The sequence below is a fragment of the Carcharhinus amblyrhynchos genome, chromosome 21 (genome assembly GCF_965287045.1).
Source record: "Carcharhinus amblyrhynchos chromosome 21, sCarAmb.v2.hapA, whole genome shotgun sequence".
Classification (NCBI taxonomy): domain Eukaryota; kingdom Metazoa; phylum Chordata; class Chondrichthyes; order Carcharhiniformes; family Carcharhinidae; genus Carcharhinus; species Carcharhinus amblyrhynchos.
This window is the reverse complement of record NC_137344.1, coordinates 17,778,068-17,803,992: the sequence shown is the minus strand read 5'-3', so window position 1 is coordinate 17,803,992 and position 25,925 is coordinate 17,778,068. Positions and strand designations below refer to the sequence as shown.

At 42.8% G+C, this 25,925-nt stretch overlaps 1 protein-coding gene across 2 annotated transcripts in view; it reads left to right on the top strand.

Annotated features, from left to right (window-relative positions):
- slc39a11 (solute carrier family 39, member 11) overlaps positions 1-25,925 on the top strand; it is a 701,093-nt gene that overhangs the window by 178,632 nt on the left and 496,536 nt on the right. Inside the window, exon 4 of one of the 2 annotated variants that reach the window (XM_080209531.1) lies at positions 4,792-4,915. In XM_080209531.1, coding sequence (XP_080065657.1) covers positions 4,792-4,915 — 124 coding nt within the window. Of the gene's footprint in view, positions 1-4,791; positions 4,937-25,925 lie in introns of both variants that reach the window. The other variant, XM_080209530.1, reaches the window with a different exon arrangement.

Sequence of the window (25,925 nt, the reverse complement as noted above, 5' to 3'; positions counted from 1 at the left end):
GGTACAATTTTGTCTTTTAAAAAGCATTTAGAGTTACATGGGTGAGATGGGTATAGAGGGAAATAGGCCAAATGCAGGCAATTGGGATTAGCTTAGTGGTGAAAGAAAAGGGTGGCATGGACAAGTTGGACTGAAGAGCCTATTTCCATGCTGTAAACCTGTATAACTAATTAAGCATCCAAATGGCAAGTGGGGTGTATTGGTAAAGGCCTGAGACTAAAACAAGCATATATAAACAGAGGGCTTTGTGTCACTTTAACACTTCCTCCAAAACTGGGTTGCCCTGAGCTGACCAAATTTTGTTCAAAAAATACTTAGCTGAAAGTGGGAGGAACAGGAATTCTCCACCCTGCCCAACAGCAGTTCTGAAGATCATTGCTGGCCTCCATTGTCTCGCAGCTCCCGCTCTCCAAATGCCTTCTGTCCACCTCCTGAAGACCACCTTGAGAGCTGGTGGTGGCATCACAGCCGTCCAAAATGATTGCCTGCTTTGCCTGTGGTCACCAGGCAAGATATTCAATCTAGTTTCGATCGAGCCCCAGCACTGGGAGTTTCAAAACTTGACTTTTGTTTTTTGGAAGTCCCTATTTTGGACGTTAGAAATGTCAGTTTCTGAAGAAAAATGATGGATTAAAAATTTCCAGCCAGCATTTTGAATTGTTTGTCCAGGAGGGTAGTATTTTTCTGCCTTGCAATAAAGTTTATATAACTGAACCGTCATGTTTTTAAATAGGCAAATCCTAGAATAAATACGGACAAAGGAATTTGCAACAAAAAAAAAAGGTTGGCACAAAAGCGTGACGTAAAGTGACAATGGGAGGCAAGATCTGTAGACTGATAATGTGCAGGCATAAGATGTAGATATAATGCTGAATATATTTCCTAGTCTGACTGTTGGGATGCTCCGATTAGGAGAGAATTTTACAAGACCTTGAAATCCACTAAATATGTATTCACTCGCATAGTTAAAATGTTCAATTAAAAGCTCCCAGGCACATTTGCCATTGAGTGTGAAACTTGAGATTGTGGTCTTTATGAATATTAATGTGAACATTGATGAAGACTCCATGAGAAGGATGCACTATCTGTGGCTAACTCAGGAAGTTAACAGTGTTATCAAATGAAAAGTCTTGGAATGCTTTAAAAAGATAGGCCTCATGCACACTCACACACACAAAGGCAGGCCAAAGGATTTGGGACGTTTTAGGAACCAGCAAAAGGATGACTAAAAAAAATCGAGGGAGAATTTACAGTGTGTGAGAGTAAATTAGCAAGAAATACAAAAAACGGAGAATAAGCTTTTATAAGTTTATTAAGGGGAAAAGAGCGGCTAAGTAATCATTGGTCCCTTAAGGAGTGAAACTTGGGAGAGAAGGATGAGGAGGGGATTTCATTGAAACGTACAGAATACTGAAACTCCTGGATAGAATGGATGTAGGGAAGATGTTTGCATTCGAAGAAGAGATGAGGGTCTGAGGGCACAGCCTCAGGGTAAAGGAATGACTCTTTAGAACTGAGATGAGGAGGAATTTCTTCAGCCAGAGGGTGATGAATCTGTATAATTCATTGCCGCAGAAGGCTGTGGAGGCTGGGTCATTGACTATATTTAAGGCAGGGATAGATGTGTTCTTGATTGGTAAAGGGTTCAAAGATTATGGGGAATAGGCAGGAGAATGGATTGAGAAACCGAAAGCCATGATTGAATGGCAAGCAGACTTGATGGGTCCAATGGCTAATTCTGCTCCTAATATCTTATGGTCTTTCAGAATGGCAAACTGTACCTTTGTGGAGTGCCACAAGAATCAGTGCTGGGGACTCAACTATGTGTGACGTAAATTGATGAATTATTCATAACAGCTCTTGAACCCTGGTCTGGATGTAGTGGAATGTAATTGTGGGGTGGGGAAGGAAACCCCTCTTCCCCATAGTAACCACACAGGAAATAAGCATGCACTGTTTTAAACCTGGTTCTTAGCATGATTTAGATCACTCAACGATTGATAGGTGGACCTACAAAGGTTTGCTTGGTGAGAGAGTGGAAGTGTTCACATCGGTGCTGTTTTAATGAGCTTGTGATTAAGTCATGCTGTAGGGAAAGCATGGAAGAAGCTCCATTCTGATCTAGGCTCGTACTAGATTTGACCTGGAAGTACTTACTGCTCGTCCCTTGTCTAGCAGTAAGTCCATCATCTGAGCTCAACAGATGATAATGGAGATATTTGGCACATATTACATTTTGACAGTGTCAGATTTCCCTTTCCTGCGCACAGGTTTATCAAACCACTTGAGCACAGCTGAGACAAGAGAACTAAACTGGGCAGCCCCCTGAGAGGCAGCATGTTTCAGACTCATTCACCCTACCCATTTCATCCAGAAACAGCAGCTTCTGCTTTTATTTCACTCTTTGTGCACAATCAAGCTCACAGCGCCGCCGCCGCCACCACCGCACGCACCCCCCCCGCCTCTCTGATATCAGTAGCAGATTCTCTGGAAAACAGGTGTTTGAAGAAATGGATAAGAAGTGAGCAGAGAAGCACAAAAGGTGGAATATGATAAATGTTGAGTGGCGGAGCAGGCTCGAGGGGCCCAATGGCCTACTCCTGCTCCGAGTTCTTATACTTATACGTTCTTTGGTTCTGTCTGACCTCAAAATCGACCTGTGCCTATTGCGAAAATGGCACTGTTAAAAAGAAACCTGCACTCACTAATTTAAGCAGGAGAGACCTGCTTACGTGTTTTAGTTGACTGAAAGGACATGTATCCGATAGATTAACAACATTTACTGATTAGCCCAATATGTGCTTCATAAATACAGGGTAACAAATGACAATGTGACTTTTTAAAGTAGATCTTCATGCAGAATGAAGATAGCTGTGGTGGGAAGATATCCTGGTTCAAGTAATGGTGACTGATTTTTAAAAGGTGTGTGGTGGCACAGTGGTTAGCACTGCTGCCTCACGGCACCAGGGACCCGGGTTCGATTCTGGCCTCGGGTGACTGTGGAGTTTGCATGTTCTCCTCGTGTCTGTGTGGGTCTATTCTGGGTGCTCCGGTTTCCTCCCACAGTCCCAAGATGTGCGGGTTAGGCTGATTGGCCAGTCTCTTAGAGTCATGGCGATTATCAGGATAAATACATGGGGCTATGGGGATAGGGCCTGAGTGAGATTGTTGTCGGTGCAGGCTCAATGGGCTGAATGGCCTCCTTCTGCACTGTAGGAATTCTATGATGATGAGATTCTGTTGTTAATGGTAGCTGTGGAAAGGTGGAAGCAATGCCCTGAACTGAATTTGAACCAAGTTTTCTGAATACAGTGTTGGCCATCGTTCTGTTCCTGAGTAAAGTTAGTGACAAACATTTATCTATTAGCACGAGGACTGCATCATCATGTACAATGTATAAAATTATCAGGACAGCACTGATTTGATGCTATGGTGTTGCTGCAGGTTGGGGCTACTCTTCTGTCTGCTTCCACGGTGTGGCTGAACACCTGGGTGTGGCGTTTCCACAAGCAATGTTATAGATTTTTAGCTGTGCTGTTGTACGGCAACTCAGAAGGAGATCGATCAAGGAGAACAAAGAACAGTACGGCACAGGAACAGGCCATTCAGCCCTACAAGCCTGTGCCAATCATGATGCCTGCCTAACCTAAAACCAGAGTCCATACCTTTCCAATCCCATCCTGTTCATTTAGTCGTTTGGTTGTCCTTTAAATGCCACTATCGTACCTCCCACCACCTCTCCAGACAGCGTGTTCCAGACATTTACCACCCTTTGTGTAAAGAAACTTACCTCGCACGTCTCCTCTAAACTTTTCCCCACTCCCTTCAACTGAGTCCCCTAGTATTTGACTTTTCTACCCTAGGAAAGAGCATCAGACTATCCACTCTGTCCATGCCACTCGTAATCTTGTAAACCTCTATCGGGTCACCCCTCAACCTGTCATCCCAGTGAGAACAAACCGAGTTGATCCAACCCCTCCTCAAAGGCCAGGCAACACCCGGGTAAACCTCTTCTGTACCCTCTCCAAAGCATCCACATCCTTCTGGTAGTATGGCGACCAGAATTGTACACAATATTCTAAATGAGGCCGAACTAAGGTTCTGTACTGCTGCAGTGTGACCTGCAATTCTTTATGCCCCAACCGATAAGGAGGAAACAAAATGTATCATAGAATCAGCACAGAGAGAGGCTATTCATTCTGCTGTGCTCTTTATAGAATAACTCAGCCAGCCACACTCCGCACCTTTTATCTGTAGCCCTGAAGATCTTCTCTTCTCCTCAAATAATTACCTCATTCCTTTTTTTTGAAAATCAGTATGGAATACTGATTAGAATGCGAGTCTTTACAGCTAGTCAGCTAATCAAATCTTAAAGATGCAAAAATGTGAATGGAGATAGCATTAACCATAGGTTAAAGAGGTGTGTATTGTCTCCAGACAGGACAGTAAGTGAGTTGTAGTATTCTGTGAACTGTGTGTGCCTTTATATAATCAGAACTCTGTTTGTGATCAGAACTCTACACTCACCTGACAAAGGGGCAGAGCCCCAAAAGCTTGTGGTGTTTACCATCAAATAAACCTGGTGGACTTTAACCTGGTGTTGTGAGACTTCTTACTGTGTTTACCCCAGTCCAACATCTCCACATCATAACTCAGAAAGAAAGAGAGGGAGAGGTGGGCTGGGGAAACCGCAGGACAGGAAGAGGTATACCAGAGGGAAACATCTAGGGGAAAACAGATGCAAGTTCTGGCACACTGCCTGATTATACCCGTCCTGTTCTCTCTCTCCAGGGTATTGATGATGCGCCACAGATGGCATTTGCACTCAATCAGGAGCCGAAGCCGGTGAAGGAAAAGAAGGAAGATGACGGGGGAGATGCTCGGACGCAAGATGAAGAATTTGCCATCCGGATAGGTAGAGGCGGATTATCAGCAGGCAAGCATTGTGTCATATGCCAACAAACGCAAACATTTAAACAAGTTTTAAAGTTGGTGGGGGGGGGGGCACTATTTTTAAAAAAAAAAGCTTAAAAGGCAATTTAAGGGTTTCATTGTAGTTTCTGGTGGTTCTGCTGCTGAAGCTTAATTTAATCATGAAATTCTTCTTTCCTTTGGCTGCTGACTGTTTTCTAATATATTCTAATCTATATAACTAATGTGGTGTACGATCAGCTCTGCGTTGAGGGGCACTATCAAAGCCTTTGTTCTGTCTCCTCCTGCCCATAATTGGAGTAAGGCTTTCTTCACACCACCCAGGCCTTTGCAAAGTGAAGGTCAGAGATAATTGGAAGGCGCTAAAGGTGTCATCAAATTGACAAGATTGTGGTTGCTCCCTCTGAAATATAAACCTTCAGAATTAAAGATTAAATATAAATCTTCAGAATTAAAGATTAAATATAAATCTTCAGAATTAAAGATTAAATATAAATCTTCAGAATTAAAGAGCATTTTTTAAGATTGATACAAAAACGGATTTTCTTGCAAATCCTATGCAGCAGTGGAAAATTAATTAGCAATCATTGCAAAATGACTGATTTTAGTCCGCATTACCATCTTAGATTCCTGAAAGTGGTTTGCTTAAAGTCTGCTGTTAATTTTGTTGAAACCGGGATGTTTTTGTGCTGATGGGTACCCTGTGAATAGGCTAGTAGCTCTGAACAGGAAACGGATTTAAAATAAAAAGCTTGTACCCGCAGTTATGTTAATAAGCTTCTGAATAAGTTACAGTTTTAGAAGAAACCTCGGGAAGTAGGGTAATGTAAGGCTTGGGTCTGGTAAGCCATGGGGTGCACACTCCTGCAAGTGGGTTAGAATGGGTTTTGGTTTTTCTCAGATTCTGAGTTGCAGGTTAAAGGGATGATACTTTATTGCAAAAATTCAAACACTGTATGTAGAAAAGATGAATATAATGTCTAGGTGGTTTCTACAATGTTACAGCAGAAGCTCAAGGTATATCTCTAAAGATGCAGCTTTTGCAGATGTGTGGAGGCATATGCTCCCTTAACAGTTTAAAGACACCATCCTGGAGTTTCGATTGCAGTCACAGAAACGCCTGTCCAGGCCTCTAATTACCGAGTCCTCTATTACTACATGCTTCTAAAAGTTTTATACTTACAGGCCGGTCTGGTGTTTCGGCGTACAAAGCTGCCCTATGGTTTGCAGCAAAAGAATTTGGAAGTTTGCATGACAAATAATTTTGTCACGCTGACCCTATTAATCAAGTTGCGTTCACGTTTTGGAGTCAGCATATCAGCTGACCATCAGTGATGACTTTTCCGGGGACAATGTGGATAATTGTAGATATAAATAGTGATGGAACCTGTTGGATCGGGAACAGAATTGATTCGAATGATAAATAGCCATTGCAGAGTTTTTGTGAGAAAAATGTCACCGTGTCCAGAGCAGGATTACTGTTGCCATATTTTGCATAACTTTGATGAATTGACCAATGAATCCATAAATACGCTACCTGCTCAGGCATTTATAATGATCATGAGTTTGAATAACTGAGAGATAGAGTGGCACATGCTGAAAATGTATGATTATTTGTGAGCATGCATGGTAGCAAGATCCTGTAACTAGTGGTAAAGTCCTGCAGACGTTTTGAATGGAGGTCAGTTTAATATTCATCAGCGTTCAAGAGGATGCTAGGTGAGAGAAGGAATGTTTCGGGGAGATGTGCGCGCAAAGTTTTTCACACAGGGTAGTGGGTGTTTGCAAGTGGAGGTGATGGAAGCAGGCACATTAGCAATGTTCAAGGCGTACCTTGATGGACACATGAATGGGAGGCGAACAGAGGGGTAGAAACCGCGTATGGGTAATAAGTAGTGTGTCTAAATAATGATTAGGAATCTGCGTAGGCTTGGTAGGCCGAAGGACCTGTTCCTGTGCTGTATTGTTCTGAGAACGGAAGCAATAGATGCAGGAATGGGTCACTTAGGCATTCAGTAAGATGATGTCTGACCTCAACTCTACTCTCCCTGCGTGATCATCTCCCATGATTTCCTGAGTATCCAAAAATCTGTTGATCTCTTAACTTTTTATTTTGGTTCATTCGTGGGACATGGGCGTCGCTGGCTGGCCAGCATTTATTGCCCATCCCTTATTACCCGAGGGCGGTTGAGAGTCAACCTTATTGTGTGGCTCTGGAGTCACATGTAGGCCAGACCAATGGCCGAGTTCTCTTCAAGTCATAATTATTGATGGTCATTTAATACTGGGAGATTTTAGATGGGCCCATGTGGGCTCATTACTTTCACTGCCAGCTACAAAGAAATACTTCTGAGTGGAGACGTCTTACTGGAAATAGAGATTGTCTCAGTAAGGCTTTAAGCCAGAAACATGAATAGTTCATTCTAGAATTACCGGTGGACATTTTCCTGACAGACATTTCTAAATGTTATTATCTAGGTTATCCTTTGTTCTGCCATTAAAACATTCTAATCTCTTAAATTGCCGCTATTGGCACCCTTCCTAGCCATGGTCACCACCATTTACATTCGCTTTGTCCTTTTGTCCATGACATCTTTGTCAATCTTGCCCTCGCCTGTGCCTATTGCTAGCCTTCTATTCAGCCCTCACCCTCGCCGACAACAGTGCAAATCTCATCTTATTTCTGGCCGTCTTCAGCTCCGGCCACGAGTCATCCTGAGTCGGTGTTAGCTCTGTTCCCTCTCAACACTTGCTGCCAGACCTGCTGAGATTTTCCAGCATTTTCTGTTATTTTTACCCAAGTGATTCCCCCTTAATTTGGCCCTTCGCGTTTTGCCATCACAGAATGAAAGCTATACGTTCTGAAATTGTGGAAACTGTTGTTATCAGCCTGCGTCTTTGCCTATTAAGCCCATTACCTGTTTCTATCTAAATGGAATCAGCAGTGTAGCTGACTGGCTTTTAACCCAACTGTTCTGCCTGTTCTGTTCAGTTCAGTTCTCTTTGCAGGCTGCTAATTGTCCAGATAAACATCCTCCGCTGAAATGCTGAAGTGTTTTCTGTCAGATTCTGAAGAATGTGATACTCAATTTTTTTGTATTTAATTTGATTTGCTCTATTCACAGCTTTTGCATTTTACTTCTCATTTTGTGCATTTATTGGCATTTTGTGGCCGACTGTAATTAAGTGCGAACACTCCAGCACCACATCCTATTTTGTTGTCAAACACAGCTAGTTCCATTAGCTGTGTAGTGATTGGAATTCCTAAAACGAAGGCAGTTAGTACATTCGTTCAACAGGGCGAGTAGCTGATTAAAAAAAATAAAAGCACTTGGAAGAGAATGAACCTTCATAGAAAGCAACAACTGGGTACGCTGCAGAAAGATCCTGTGAGGAAAATAATTTAAATGAATGCATTTTAGTTTTATGATTATAAATAGCTTTGGTGGAGACCAACACTAAATATAATTCGGAGAAGCAGAGATCAGCCAAGGTTCTTGCTTCTGATCGAATGAACCCAATTTGAGGCACTTGTCCAGAAGGCCGGTGAGGACAGGACTGGCCTCAGTAATCACGCCCTGTTGGCACAGACCACGAGCAAAATAGGAAGGCACGGCAGAGAAGAAATGCGGAAGGTGGAAAAATGTTCATTTTACATTTCCAACCAGTGAAAAGCTGCTTACAATCCACTGCATAAACAGAATGCACAGCTGCAACTGGAAAATGAACCAGTTATGTTACTGATTTTTTTTATCCTTACAATACAATATAGGAGGAGTCCATTTGGCCCATCGAGTCTGTACCAAGCACAATCCCACCTATTCCTGTAACCCTAATCTCCCTGACACTAGGGTCAATTTAGCATGGCCACCCAACCTAACTCTCACATCTTTGGGCTGTGGGAGAGAACCGGAGGAAACCCATCCAGACACGGGGAGAATGTGCAAACTCCACATAGACAGTGACCCAAAACAGAAATCGAATCTGGGTCCCTGGTGCTATGAGGCATCAATGCCAAACACTGCGCCACTTACCTTTTTCATTGTGAACTCGAGTTGGTCTTCATCCAAAGTTACTGCAATGAATTAAAGTAAATCGATGGAGAAGAGTCAGCGTGAACAGCCCAGGAAGTCATTGAGCTCACTGCTTGCCTCTTAGTTCATTCCAGAACATTCCAATGTGAGGAATGGCGTCCAATCCTGTGAGCAAACAGCCCCGTTGTGTGAACAATTGATAAAGAATATTTATTAATTTAAAAGATAAATAAAAACACACACAAACGACAAGAAGAACCAAAATGCATTTAGGGGTACCCATGGGTATACACACAAAATTTTACATGAAACTATTCCTTGGTCCCCAAGTCCCTTTGTTACCTGAACTCTGAGACACCCCTTTTCACAAACAAGATCCAATATTAAATAACTCTTTCGGCAAAATCCAGCAAATAATTACCCCACACAAGGTGAGGTGGCCACATCTAGGAAATTGTCTTCCGGTTCAGCGAGGGTGGAAAATGGCTGCTTCTCTCGCAAGCCTATCGGCTTATTTCTTGTTAGAGAACTGGGGGTAAGGGGCCCAGGGAAAGCGGGGACTAGATTATCATACTTAAATCACCGTTGAGATATGTTTCGTCAATATCGAGGCAGATTCTCCCTGCTCCCGGGATTCTTTGGCACAGCGGGAACCTGGCGTGAATCACTACTGGTCTCCACAAATGGAGAAGGCCATTGAAGTCCCTGATTGGTCAGGGAAATGGCTGGCCTCTGCCCGCTTTGGGTGGTGAACCATCTTCCTTGACATGTGGAAAATTGGCATAGGATTAGGGACAGGAGGCTGGACAGGTGGCAGAGACTGCACACATGACATTGCCCCAAATTTTATGACCCTGCCAGCCAGCCTGCCCATTCTGCCCTACAATCCTGACATTCACAACAGGGACAAGGTGGGGGAGACTGTATTCTTGTCAGGTTTTGGAGCCTTGGGGAACCTGTACTGTAGTCATCATTGGAAATGAAGAAGTGTGTCAGTGATTTGATTTGATATGTTATTGTCACATGTATTAACATGCAGTGCAAAGTATTGTTTCTTGCGCGCTATACAGACAAAGCATACCATTCATAGAGAAGGAAATGAGAGAGTGCAGAAGGTGGTGTTATAGTCATCGCTAGGGTGTAGAGAAAGATCAACTTAATGCAAGGTAGTCCATTCGAAAGCCTGATAGCAACAGGGAAGAAGCTGTTGTTGAGCCGGTTGGTATGTGACCTTAGACTTTTGTACCTTTTCCCGAAGAGAGAATGTACAGGGAGCGTGGAGTCCTTAATTATGCTGGCTGCTTTGCCGAGGCAGCAGGAAGTATAGACAAAGTCAATGGATGGGAGGTTGGTTTGCTTGATGGATTGGGCTATATTCACGACCTTTTGTGGTTCCTTGCAGTCTTGGGCAGAGGAGGAGCCATACCAGGCTGTGATATAACCAGAAAGAATGTTTTCTATGGTGCATCTGTAAAAGTTGGTGAGAGTCGTGGCTGACATGCCAAATTTCCTTTGTCTTCTGAGAAAATAGAGGCATTGGTGGGCTTTCTTAACTGTAGTGTTAGTGGGTGCAGATAGAGGTATTTCCTTTACTCTGAGGCAAAAAACAGACTCTGGTTCGAAACCCACACCTTTGTTTTTCCCAGATAAAGTTGCAGAGTTGGTGCCATTTTTGTGCTGTGTTACTGGGACAGGAAGACAGATGGTTTGAGAAAGAGTCAGTGCGATGATTTACCCGTACAGGAGCTGGACAGATTAAAGTGAGGCCCCGTTGCTGCTTTCATTTAGGTTCTACTGTCTGCGTCATCGGCTGACTTGATGCCTTATTGAGAGAGAATTGATGTGAACAAACTTGTGAGCAGCACCTATGGAATTCTGGTGGGATTTTTACTCTTTCGTTTCTTTTTACAATCAGTAAATTCACTGTCATGACAACTTAAGACAACAGTAGAAAAAGTAATTGATACTGCTCTGTGGTACAATGGAATTATGTTTCAGGCAGTAATTAGTGTTAGCCAGAATGCAACTCCACCAGGACTGGTTGTAACATCACCATACCGAGGGGGGCTCCATTTATCCAATTACAGCAGCTGACAATTTCCCTGCAGTTTTGTCCTGGGAAATCCATATTAAGCCCGATAGAAAATGATCTCCTTCAGTCAGGATTTTCATAAACTACAAATTAAGATGTCCTGTAATGCGCCGTCTTAATCAGTCACTCTCCAACCATGCAGAAAGTAACCCTTCTTGGCCACCAATTTAATGTAAATACACATATCCTTCTCTTAGAAACATTGTAATGTTCTGCTAATTGCTGGGAATTGAAGGATTCCAGCAACAAGCAAGTTTTAGATGGCTATAATTCTATGCTGGAACAGAACCGTATTTGGTGTTTTATTGTTGTCATTGCAAAATAGAAGAGCACTTTAAGCACTTCAGCTTAATAGCAGGATGTAGCTGTTGCAGTATTCAAGTAGCTTTAACTGCAATGCAGTAATTGGCCAGCTTTGAATAGAACCGGAGGTGTGATTGTTCTACAATTCATGTAGAGTGTACAGTAAGACACCGCACCCCGCCCCCCTGTCCTGGTGTAAAGGTTCTTGTCTTTACTCTCAGTATCAGTGGCTCTCAACGACCTGGATGTTATTTCACTAAATGTGAAACACCTTTATTAAATCTCTAATCAATAGTACATACTCGCAGTGACACTGGTTGTTTTGGAATCTCGCAAGATAGAGTCTCTCGCAAGTGGTTAGTCCTTTGACGTCTCCCGGCACAGCTTTGGAATGTTTGACCGGGCTGTTTTACAGACTGCACTGACAATGGGTGGATTTCTCCCAGTTCTTAGACAAAGTGTGGTGGTGGATAACTCCAGCAATGTCTGTCCTGCTGCTGACCAGGATAGCAGGATTCCAAGCCAGATTCTGTCAAACTCATTAATTATGCACAAGCACATTCCCTTCAGAGTCACCCGGTGGGCTGGCATCCACTAGTGGCTCTGAAGGTTCGGACACCATCTCTAAATACCAGTTTAGCACATTCGTATCGCACTTTCCAGGCCCTGCTGTCTTCACCAGATTGTGCAGGATGTCAGCAACCCAGAGAGGAAAAGCCTCACAACCTCAGGAATGTGGCTGTTCCTCAATTCAGTCACCCTCCCTCCAAGACCATCACCTGTGAGGCATCCATGTCCCACTTGGTCCTCGACCCATTGCATCTGAAGTCTTCCTTCCAGTAAACAATGTGGTATCCCTTTAACCTCCTTGTTTGTGAGCTGTTCAAGCAGGCTCATTGGGGTCCAGCTTCCTTCCCCTTGGACTCCCTTCTGCCTTCGATGGGTTGTCTTTTTCACCCACCTCCTTGCCCCTACGTGTGCCATCATGAGCTATCCCCCTGCTCCCTGTTCCCCCCCATCCCCTCCGTTCCTTGCACAACCCTCCTTCTGCATTGCCCTGTTGTCACACTCCCCACTTCTCCAATCTCACCTCACAGTCCAACCTGGTGAACTTTGGCCCTTTGTTGGGTGGCTGAATGAGTCCTACAGTGCAATGCTGTGCAGATAGACACTGGTGTGTGGCACCAAAGGGAAGGAGACTCCCTAACCCCAGATGCAGCACTGATCCGAGATGGTGACACAGGAGGATCCATGGGTCCAGTAGCATGATGCTGTCCATTTAAACCAGCTTGGTATGGAGGAACCGGTTTGCCCCAACACAGTGGTGAACAGTACATCAGGAGCAGCGTGGCACCGTAACAGAAAGTTGTTGCACACATCCTGATGAGTGATTGCCACTCATTAGCAGGTTTTGTGTTGGTGATATCCCCCGGTATGACCTAACATTGAAAGGCCTCACACGATGGTGGCAGACAGCTGTTTTAATGAGCATTCATGAGATGCAAATGAATGCAAATGGCATTCGCACTGTCTCACAGCGGTGCGAATCCGCCACTAACCCATCATTGGGAGAACTGCAATGGTGTTTATGCTGGCAGTTTTCCGACTTTTGCCTCTTGCCAGATTCTCTGTGCCCACCTGTCCCAAACTTACTGCGGGTAGTTTGGGAGAATTCCACCCAATGTCCTTTGAGGGCTGCGTCTTTGTATCCCTTACTGATCGTGACTGTTGGCATATAAGGCAATACCTTAAATTAGATCAACCGTTTGGGTTATTAATTCCATCTTTCCCAACCAGGACCACCTCTGTGTGGTCACATTCTGCAGTCTGCAGGGAGACTGTCTCCGGATGCAGGCCAACAGTTGGTGTGATTGTTCTACTTCTGGGGCAGGAGGAAAACAATTCACACTTTCCTGAATGGACATTGTCTATTTCAGCTCCTGTAGATCTGTGGCAAAACACCACCTCAGGGACTTGCCCTGACATGCTTGTGTGTCTGCTTGTAGTTAAAACCATCCCAGCAGTAATGGTTTTGGTTAAAATATTCCCTCTGTTGCTCTGTCATCTTCCCAGCATGAGGCAAACTCTACCCACAGGACTCCACCGTAACCAACTTACAATCACAAAAATGAAAATAATAAAAGCCTGGTATTAAAAGTGATTAATACAATACAAAGGTAAATAATGCCTTGGCTTACAGTTCAGACCTTGTACGAAATATTGGTACCAATGTATGATTTCTGGAACAAATTTGGAATAATCTTCTGCTATCGCCATGCAGTAACCTTCATTTGCTGCTTTAATGAAATTTTTCAATCTTATTATATGGTAAAAATCTGCTGTACATTTTCCCAGGTTTTGACAGCAATGTGTTGGAAATGGCCATGTTATTAGGATACATGTAGGTACTGCTCGGTTTAATGGCAGTCAGTGTACTCTTGTGGTAGTCGGTTTGCTCGGTGATTCATGTAGCCAAGTCCCAGGTGTTATGGTTCCGGTTAGAAACTCCAAAGTGTTTTATGAAGCCCAGCTTAATCATAAATTTTAGCTAGGATAAGTATGAGATGTTTCTCTTCAGGTGTGATTCAAATGACCCACCAGGGAGCTTTTATCCAACAAAGTTAATTTAAGAATATAGCTAACATATATAGTAAGAAAATTAGCAAGAACTTTTATCAGTTACAAACAAAAACAAAATAACCACTATAATGTATTACTCTTAATGAATATCTCTAAGGTGTTCCAATTAAAACCAAAATCCAATAAACAAAACCCTTTAAACAGATTTATCACTGCATAGACTGAAGCTCACATAACACTGGAATCCAGTTCAATAGATTGAATGCTGATTTCAAATCATCTTGAAAACTGAGCAGCTTGTAGTCCTCGGCTCCCCAAAACACAGATTCTTTCCTGCAGGATGGCAGAGAGGATGTGCTTTCAACTAACTGGTAAAACTTTCAAAATATAACAGAGAGAGAGAGACTCCTTAAGATATGCTTCCAACACTGCAGCCACAGCAAAACCAAAAACAATCCTTGTCACCTGAGCTCCACACAGTTTCTTTCTATTTCTCCTCCTATCAATGACATCACCTAATGCTGTGAGGTGCAGAGATTGTGATTTAAAAAAAAATTCTTAAAGGGACACTAACATCACACACGTTTGATCCCTGGCTGTTAAAAAGTGAAGGAGCGGAAAAATTGACTAACAACTGTATTCATTATTGACTGTGGCAAAATTCGCCAGGGTTCCTGATTGAGAATCTCGTCTACAACATATTACTCTTCGTCATGTTTTTGTCGTATTTTTCCTCGTACTTTTGTCCTGACTGTTCTCATTGTGAATTTCAATGTCCACGTTTGTAATATGGAATGGAATTCTCCGAACACCCCCAGCACCCCACAGCATGTTTTCCCACAGCCACCCGCTTTTTGTCCTGCTGAAGTCGATGGCGATCTACATTCCTCACCTATGCCGGGAACCCGTCACCAGGGTTGACTTTGGTGGGACCAGAAGATCCCGCTGGGGGAAGGGCTGGAGAATTCCGCCCACGAACTGCCTGTAGTTTCAGTTACACTGTAATTCTGTCCTCCTGCCAGTGGGGACACTATCACAGTTCAGATTTGTGCCTCTCATCTCCTTACCCTGATCTGTTAGGATTCCGATTCCTTAGTTGCTCCAGATTTTCCAATGTGACTATAAAATATAATCAAAAACTGAAGAATTTATGACCTGAAAATGAAGACAAATTCTTCTTCTCATTATTCTTCACATACCAACTCTGCTTCATCTGAAGCCTCTGGAGATTGATGACTACTCTGAAATAATGGCTCTGGTTTTAAGGTTTTTTAAAATTAATTCCTGGGACATGGGTGCTGCTGGATGGCTATTCATTGCTCTTCTTCAGAGGGCAGTTGAGAGGCAACCACATTGCTGTGGATCTGGAGTCATATGTAGGCCAGACTAGGTAAGGATGGCAGATTTCCTTCCTTTGAGGGCATTAGTGAACCAGTTGGGCTTTTCCGACAATTGACGATGGTTTCATGGTCATCAGTAAATTCTTAATTGCAGGTATTTTTTAGTCAAACTCTTAATTCCACCATCTGCCATGATGGGATTTGAACCCAGGTTTCAGGATTAATAGTCTAACAATAGTACCACCAGGCCATCGCCTCCCCACAAAAGGTGAGCCACGACGTAACAGCACTCAGCCCAGACTCCGTTACAGACTGATCTCAGGTGATAGTGGTGGAAAGAATTTCAACCCCAAGAAGGGGATTGTGGCACAGTGGGCCTTGGTGTGGCCTACAGCATTCTGCAGCAGAGACAGGAAAGGCACGTGTGTCACATAGTGCCGTGACTGGGAGCTGGGTCCACAGAACCTGTCACAAGCTGCTGAAAGATTTGTCATGTTAAAAATGTCGTTGGAACAAAAGATCAAATCGGATAAATTGGATCTGGACTATTGTAAAGAACTATAAATCTGGCAACGTTTTTAAAAATTGAGATTTTATCAGAATCGTTTCAATAAAGCAAATTAGTGTATATTTTTTACAAAGGCAAATTATTTCAAAAGATGATATATATATATATATATAAAAAAGGTCTGATAAATCATGCTGAAAAGTTAAAAGGCTAAATTAAAAAGCTAAACCTTGTTAAAATGTCAGGTATTTTAAAAGTCTGATAAATCTCGCTAAATCCATTGGAGCATTTTGAAAATCCGATCGTTTGAATTTGAAGGGAACTGAAAAATCTAAATCTGGCTCCAGCCACCGGTTTGAAAGTTCCCTTTCTGGTACTAGGGTTTTTTCAAAAATCAAATTCCCTCAAAGTGAGAAGCGTCTCTTAATGCACTTGAGGTTTTTGATCAGGGTAATTTATTATTAGTGGGCAATCCAAGCCCAAATTCTTGCAACGGTCTCCAGTTTTAAACAGCGGGTCAGGTCACTAATACTGTATAAACCCTCCACCGCAGCAGAGGTTCTGTCCAGTCCTCATAACCTGGGCACAACCTGCGGATTTACAGACTGCGTACTTCCGGCAAGTTTTTTTCCTATTCATTCATGGGTTGTTTTTAAAACTTTTTTTACTGGCGTTGCATATAGGCTTACATTAGCTCTGCAATGAAGTTACTGTGAAAATCCCCTGGTCGCCACACTCTGGCACCTGTTTGGGTACATTGAGGCAGAATTTAGCATGGCTATTTCACCTAACCAGCATGTCTATCGGACTGTGGGAGGAAACCAGAGCACCTGGAGAAAACCCATGCAGACTCTGCACAGGCAGTGACCCAAGCCCAGGAATTGAACCCCGGAAGCTGTGAGGCAGCAGTGCTAACCGCTGTGCCACCGTGTCACACTAGCTGGGCGAGCATTTATTGCCCTTCCCTAATTGCCTTTGAACTGGCCGGCTTGCTGGGCCATTTCAGAGGGGAGTCAATCACACTGCTGTGGATCTGGAGTCACGTGTAGGATAAGAATGGCAAATTTCTTTCTCCAAAGGACTTCAGTGATGCAGTTGAACTATTACTGACAATTGAGAATAGTTTCATGGTCATCATTGAACTTTGAATCCAATAAGTTATGTAATTTAGGTTTCCTTGTTTTGTGTTGATGGGATTCGAACCTGGGTCCCTCAAGCATTATTCTGGGCCTCTGGATTACTCGCCCAATGGCAATACCACTAACTTCCTCATTGCCAGGTCTCTCTGCTGCACAATGATGTGAGATGCTGAATGTATCCCCATCATTGCTTATGCCAAATCCAGACCAATTTCTGTTGCCTTTGTGTGTGGAGAGAGTGTGGAGCAATAGTTCCCTCTGTTAACATAAGACCGTAAGATATTGGAGCAAAATTAGGCCATTTGGCCCATCAAGCCTGCTCAGCTATTCAGTCATGGCTAATATATTTCTCAACCCTATTCTCCTGCCTTTTCCTCCTTACCAATCAAGAATCTATCTATATCTGTCCTAAATACACTCAATGACCCGGCCCCTACAGCCTCCTCTGGCAATGAACTCTATAGATTCACCATCCTCTGGCTGAAGAAAGGCCTCCTCATCTCGGTTCTAAAAGATCATCCTTTTAACCTGAGGTGGCCCTTGGATCCTAATCTCGCCTATTAATGGAAACATCTTCCCTATGTCCACTCTATCCAGGCCTTTCAGTATCCTGTAAATTTCAATGAGATCCCCCCTCATCCTTCTAAATTCCACTGAGTACAGACCCAGAGTCCTTAAATGCCCCTCATATGTCAAGCCTTTCATTCCCAGATTCATTCTGATAAACCACCTCTGGACCCTCTCCAAGGCCAGCACAACCTTTCTTGGATAAGGGACCCAAAATTGCTCACAATATTCCAAATATGGTCTGACCTGAACTTTTTAAAGCCTCAGCAGTACATTCCTGCTTATGTATTCTAGTTCTCTCGAAATGAATGCTAGCATTGCATTTGCCTTCCTAACTGCCAACTCAACCTACAGATTAACCTCGAGAAGCCTGAACTAGGACTCCCAAGTCCATTTGTGCTTCCGATTTCTGAATTCTCTTCCCATTTAGAAAATATTCTACACTTCTGTTTTTTCCACCAAAGTGCATCACCTCACACTTTCCCACATTGTATTTAACATAATGTAAAGCTGGAAATTGCTCGTAGAATTTTTCTGGAGAGAGCTATTAAAGTAATATGTCTCATTTTGCAAGCTTGTGTTAAAAGAGTGTCAAGGTTAGGTGCAATTGGGGAATCTTTGGTCCGGTAATATTCTGAAGTGTGATTTACCATTGCGAAATTAAAAAAAAGGTGCGTCTCTATTGTGGCAAGGGCTGTGTCGCAAAATGGTGCAATTAGCTTGTGTGAAATGTCATGTGCTTTGAAGTCAAAGATAAATCAAGATCAGACATGGATAAAGATGAGCGAGAGAGAATAAATTCAAGGAGACAGCAGGTTGATATTGAGATGCAGGGATAAAACGGCTAGAAATATAAAGAAAGAATTGAACCTTGAGTAAGAATCCGAAGAACAGAAAGAAGGATGACATTAATTCAGAAAAGTTAAAGTTAAGTTTATTTATTAGTGTCACAAGTAGGCTTACATTCACACTGCAATGAAGTTACTGTGAAAATCCCCTAGTTGCCACACTCCGGTGCCTAATCAGATACACTCAGGGAGAATTTGGCATGGCTCATGCACCTAACCAGCACATTTGTGAACTGTAGGAGGAAACTGGAGCACCTGGAGGAAACCCACGCAGACAAGGAGAGAATGCGCAAACTCCACAGACAGTGACCCAAGCCGGGAATCGAACCCGGATCCCTGGAGCTGTGAGGCAGCAGTGCTAACCACTGTGCCACTGAGCTGCCCCACAAAGTCGTGAAAGAAATGGTAGGGATGCTTGAGGAATGAATATGTGACGCAAAACACACAGACAAAAATAGAATAGGTTTATGTTGCATGCAAACTAATTATGGTACTGATACTCTCAGGGCGGGATTTTCCAGCCACACTTGCCCCAAGACTGGAAAGTCCTGCTGGAGGTCAACAGACCTTTGCATGGCCCTGTCCTGCCCGCTGTGATTCCCGTGGCAGGCAGCATGAGAAAATTCCATCCTTGGGATCTGGGAGATTGGCTTTTCCTCTGTCTTAAACTTCCTGTTTTGCTTGTATGGCAGCTGACTTGTTTCTATCCTCCGTTCTCTTGAGATTTTACAATATTCTTTCCAAATTTATTGCAATTTGCAAATTCAGCTCTTGTTGGCCTAACTAGGAGTAATTTAAAATAATTTAATTTGTTTTGCCTGACATTTTCACTAACTGAGGTAATTTTAGAGCAAGATGATTTTACCATTTTGATATCCATCGATAGAAGTTTCATGTTTTAAAAGTGTAATGGATGCTGAATTCGTTATGATGAAGAAAGGCAGTTTGTCCCTTATTTTTCTCCTTTTTGTACCAAGCATCACACTGACTGACATCAGACAAAGGATGCATTTAAAGCAGTTTTGGGCTCTATGTTTAAATTGTATGAACGGTGTGCTTTAAACATAAGACCTGCTGCATTTAAATTGGGTTGACATTTTTGACTCTAATGTCTGCTATCTTGAGAGGAATTTTCAATAGCTATCACATTATTGTAGCTGTGTTCTGTGACACAAGTCTACCAGCAGCCAGGCAAACCTGCTTAAACTTATTTCACTTAACGGAAAGTCTTTCATCCCAAATTTGTGACTTTCCGCTTTAAACTGCAGAGCAGAGGGAATATGGTGCCCGTCAAGTATTTCCTTCGTGTTTTCAAAATACATTTGCAGCCATTTTTTTCACCTCATCTCTTCCCTTCCTCGCCATGAAGCATCTCACCTATTGGCTGCCCAAGCTAAATTCTCCCCAGTCATGGCTGTTTCCTGTTTGTTGAAGGGCAAGATTGAATACGTCTCATGTTGTGGCCATACCAATAACTGTTAGTGCACCTTACGCCTCAGGGACAGCCCTCCCACTCCCAAAGTAGACTTCAGCTGGTCTGACAGCATCTGTGGAGAGAGAATAGAGCCAACGTTTCGCGTCTGGATGACCCTTGGACAGAGACCCTCGTCCTCCAACTGGGCACTATACAGCCTTCTGAACATTGAATTCAACAACTTTAGAGCATGAACTCTCCCTTCTACCTTCACCCCACTTCCATTTATTTGATTTCATTTCTTCTTTTCATGTCATTTATCCATTTTTGTCACCCTTCAATCTCACTCCATTTTTCCACATCTCCATCCTGCACCGCGCCCCCCATCTCTTTCTCATGGCAACTGCCACATTCCCCAGGCAGTCCCTTAACAATTTGTACCTCTGTTCTGCCGTTCACACTTCCTGATCACTTAATAAACACTTGAGCACCTTTCTCAGCCGCCTTCATTGCCATTTGCATTTCCTTTGTCCGATTACAGCCCCAGCTCTGATGAAGAGGGTCACCCAGACACGAAACGTTGGCTCTATTCTCCTTCCACAGGTGCTGTTAGACCTGCTGAGTTTCTCTAGCATTTTCTGTTTTTTGCGTGAGACTCCAGCAACCACAGTAATTTGCTTTTAACCCAAAATAGGCTTGTCTATTTTGTCAAATGGTGCCTTATTATTCGCAATATCAAATAGATATATGTAAAATTCTAAACTCACCCTAGATAAGCCAACAGCTGCAGCTTGAAGCATGGATGCTTTCGATTTGCCTTTCTTGATTCATTTTATGGATGTCACAATATATTACGTTGAGAGTGTGATGGTTATGTTCAGAAGCAATCAATTTTATTGAAAAGACCCAGTCATTTTCTAGCAAAATCAACACCAATTTGTCTACATTTGAGAGTTGACATTTTGAAGTCAATTTTCTATAGATCATTTTATGCGTATTGCATTGAATGGGAAAAATTATTTGAAGTTATTGACTTAAAATTTCTGATGGATTTTTCGTGCTGAAGATATAAGTTCTCACCAAGACGATTGTTCATATTTTACGAAGAAAATGTAATTCCTTTCAGAAATATAATTGCTGTAAGGCTTGTTTGGTGAGTTCTTTACCTGGGACATGTTTGCTTGAATTATTTCTCCCTATAATCTCTGGTTTTACTCTCAAGTGTTGGGATAAGTGACTGTGTTTCAATATTGTGACATCTCCTCTCCAGCAAGATTTATTAATAAAGTCTAAATCAAACCTTCCTGACCATCAAAGACACTGACAACTGTAGAAAAGGAGCTCTTGCACAAGTAGTGTGAAGGTAATAAATTAAGTTTGTTCCTTTTCAAATAATTAGTGGGTGTACAGTTTAATTTTCAAGATAAATGACACTTTGTGGTATATGGCACAGAATGTTACAAAATGCCTGCAATCTTATTTTTACAAGTCAACATATGCAAATGTTCTGTTTTAGAATTGCAGTAGTTTGAAATCTTTGTTGAATTGGTTTGCCTGATCCGAATGCCCAGTTTGTCTAAAGGAAAAATCACTGCATTTGTTTTTATTGGATACACCTTTTGAGCGTGCAGAGTGAATTCTGAGCAAATGTATTATTGTATGAAGAAGATGTATTTACACCAGCAACTTTGCCACACTCATTTTCTAAATGTTCCTGCATATCCAAGGGAAAACGAGGTGAAAACTTCCGACTAAGAGAACCTTTTTGAGCCCAAAGTTTTGTTAACATGTGCTGGAGAGCTGGTGTAACTTGGACGGAATGTGCTGGAGTTAGACCAGCTTCCCAACATACATCGAGTGGAACATGCCAGGACCCTCCTGAGAACTGAGCCTCTGTTGCCTACCCACTTAAAGCATGCCACTTCAGGCATTTTCTCTTGCAAGTGATGTTGGGTCTACAATATGTTCATCCATTTATGACTGGGAGTATTATAATTTTAGGCTAATGTCAGAAATACGGGTTTATAAAATAATTCCTTTTCTTCGTCTTGGCTATGATGGGTTAACAAAAGGTTAGCGCGAATGTACAATAAGTAATTAAGAAGGTAAATTAAATACTTTCTCATAAAGAGGATAGTATAAAAGTAGGGAAATCTTGCCACTACTGTACAAGTTGTTGTGAGACTACACTTACTGTAAACTACACATACTGTATACAGTTTTGATTTCCTTATTTAAGGAGGGATGTACTTGCACTTGAAGCAGTTCAGAGAATATTAATTAGGCTAATTCCTGAGATGAAGGGGATTGTCTTTTGAGAACAGTTGAGCAAGTTGGGCCTATACAGTGGAGTTCAGAAGAATAAAAGGTGGTCTGATTGAAACATATAATCTGAGGAGGGTTGATGCTGAGGGGATGCTTTCCCATGTGGGAGCGGCTATGAGAGAGCATTGCTTAAAAATAAGGAGTCTTCTATTTAAGATGGAGATGTGGATGATTAATCTTTGAAATCCTCTTCCCCAGAGAGCTGTGGATGCTCAGTCATTGAATATATTTGTGGCACAGATGGACAGAATCTTGCTTCAGAGGGGAATTGAGGGTGATGGGCAACAGGCCAAGATCAGATCAGCCATAATTTTACTGAAAGATGGAGGAGTCTCAAGAGTCCCAATGGCCTACTCCTATCAAGGGCTCCTATGGCTGACTCATACTCCTCCTCTCTTCTTCCTATTAAAAGACCCCAGCATTACCAGATGAGAGGTCACATGACACTACATTATATCTAACACTTCTCCTGATGAAGGAGCAGCGCTCTGAAAGCTTGTGATTTCAAGTAAACCTGTTGGACTATAACCAGGTGTCATGTGACCTCTCATTTTGTCCACCCCAGTCCAACACTGACTTCTCCACATCGCAGCATTACCAGGACTAACAGATGGGCCGTTCAAATTTTTAAGGTCCAGAATGCAGATCAATTATCAATAAAGACACTTGAAAAGGCAAAAAAGAGAGCAGGCAGGTCTCCGCTGAAGTGATGCCTCTGAGACCTGATTGAGTCATTCCCCCCACCCGTCCTGCTAGATTAATTAGTGAGGGCTGGCAAGTGAGTCAATATTATTCTGCTGCACCTGACTCTGAAAAAAGACACAGTCAAAGTTGGGCAGGCCCCCTTGGTGCCCCCAACCCTCTGAAGCATAATGGCTGAGCAAAGGTTTGGAACAATGGAGTCCAACGGAGTGCCATTCCAAATTGTTACTCCACAGCTGGATGAAGCCTTGTGCAGGATATAATTCTGGGATGAATAGAGTCAGGAGGCGAACAGATCAATCAGTTGGACAGCAGTGGACAGCTCGCGCCACGTGTTGTCAGGCCTGATGCCTGTTGGCCATGAGGCTTCCCAATGGAGCTGCTTATTGATATTCTCAGCGGGTTTCCAGTTGACTGAGGTGATGCAAAATGATGAGCAGTGAAAGTATTCCAAAGGAACAAATCGTGTATCAGTTTGAAACTGCTTAAGCTGTATTTTTCACATTATTTAGATAAGAGAAACAATCTGTTTTTGTGTTGCAAGAGTTCTCTCAACATTTCAATTTTTGCAGAAGCCAATGCAGTTGAGCTTGTGATTAGTTTGACAGCGTTTCCCTCTTCTAGAAGCGCACTCCTTTAGGTGCCTGACTTACGGAACAAGTGAAGAAGAAAAAGATGCAATCAGAAATATCTGAATAATGCTCTCGCTATCATCCATTACTCCGTGGTTTATATGCAGTAAAAGATTCTGATTTTTGGGTTATCAATAGAACAGCCCTTGACTTTGAAGAGGTATAGTACAAAGTCTCACGACGCCAGATTAAAGTCCAACAGGTCTATTTGGAATCATGAGCGTTCGAAGAGCTGCTCCTTCATCAGATGAGTGGAGACTCGCATTCCAACCATTCTTCACATTCCAATCTGTAATTATCTTGCAATTGTGTCTTTGTGAACCTACCTGTCCACTCACCTGATGAAGGAGCAGTGCTCTGAAAGCTCGTGACTCCAAATAAACCAGTTGGACTTTAACCTGGTTTTGTGAGACTTCTTACTGTGCCCACCACCCCAGTCCAACGCCGGCATCTCCACATCTTGATGAGGTATATCATGGCCAGAACTTTCCGGCTGTTTGTGCCGGCGGGATTTTCTGGGCCTGGTGATGGTCCCCTTGCTGCGGGTTTCCTAGTGATGTGGAGTGCAGTCGGTGGGAAATCCCATTGACAGCGGCAGGCCTGGGAGCTTTCGCCGCCGGATAACAGCACTGCCTCCCGCTATGAGAAAGGCATCATGAGGACGGCAGAAAATCTCGCCCCGTGTCTTTGTCTGGGAAAAGTAATGATTAGAAAAACTCATGAAGCAGACATAACCTTTGACCCTGAAGCAGTGTAATAAGGAAAATTGGCAACTTGTTTAAAATGTCTACGGACTCTGTAATTGTTGCTGAAATTGTTTGAAAAGGGTTTTTTAATGACTGTGTATTAGTTGTAAAGAGATCTATTGCAATTTTCTTAATTAGTAAGAAATACTGGTCCATGTGACATGGAAACTCTTTGACTTGGAAGCAGTACCAACAGGCTCATTGAATCCTACAGTGCAGAAGGAGGCCATTCAGCCCATCAAGTCCACACTGACTACAATCCCATCTAGACCCTGTCCCTGTAACTCCATGTATTTACCCTAGCTATTCCCCCTGACGCTAAAGGGCAATTTAGCATAGCCAATCAACCTAACCTGCACATCTTTGGACTGTGGGAGGAAACCTGAACAGCCGTAGGAAACCCACGCAGACATGGGGAGAATGTACAAACTCCACATAGACAGGAAGGAAGTTAAAATTGAGCCGTAGCGGGCCATCTCCTTAGTTGGAAAACATGCCACTGAGAGGACTTTGGGGTGGTGAATGCTGCCTAGAGAAGACACGTTTACCAGGAATTTTGTAAGTAATTCAGTTGAAAGGACTAAAGGCTGTAGATAGGATTGGAGCAGTGATTCTGAGTTGGATAATTCTATGGCGATGTTTTAATTTTACAAGAGCCAAGCATACCATTTAACAAGCTTTATAGAAGAAGGAAGATAAAGGAGTGCCTGAGGAATCTATACTTCAGGACTGCCATGAACCCAGCCAAGATGACACTGTAATAGTTTGCCATTCAGTGATGACTTTCTCTGGGGGACTTGGATGGAGTGGAACCAATGTGGGTGACTTGACCAAATCCGTTGTGTGAGAAAAATGAGAGATCCTGTAATCAGGAGACTGAGTTGGAAAGACACATTGCATGTGGTGCTACATTTGTACAGGAAGAGATATGAAAGCCTGTAACCGCAGGAGATATACCTGCAATTCCATGTGTAATCTGTAGTTTCTACCATAATTAGCCCGCTAATTCTTTAATGTGCACAAACTATGATTTGTTTTAAGGCACAAGCCACAAATCTTGTTGTTAATTTATTCATTTGGTGTTTGATAAATTTGATTATTTTGGTTTGTGGTTTCCCCACATGGATCGTAACAAACTGTGAGTTACAAATTTGAGTTGCATCTCTGCCACAGGTGACAGACTAGTTTTGAGAAAAAAAACAAAATTGTTCAAACTAACTGAGGTAAGGCAGCCTGTAGAAACATTCACACTATCTTTTCAACATTACGTAATACACCTTTTTGCAGACAGCTGTCAAGATAGGACTATAGGAACAGTGAAGTGAAAAAGAACCGGATCCATCTAGTTTAGCGTTACCATCCTGGAAGTCACAGGAGCTTCTCACTGATCTCTCAATCTCAGTGAATCTGTTCACAACAAACAGAGAAGACGTGAGGAAAATCCCAGTGTGGAGAGCTGTGGGAGAGAACGATCCAAACTCACACGTGCCTCCTAAGCACCAGGGTGGCACAATGGTTAGCACTGCTGCCTCACAGCGCCAGGGACTGGATTCGATTCTCTGCTTGGATCACTGTCAGTGCGGAATCTGCATGTTTTCCTAATGTCTGCGTGGGTTTCCTCCGGATGCTTTGGTTTCCTCCCACGGTCTGAAAGCCTTGCTGGTTAAGTCTTAAGTTAAATTTATTTATTAGTGTCACAAGACTCTCACCAACTTTCACAGATGCACCATAGGAAGCATTATTTTTGGTTATAGTATAGCTTG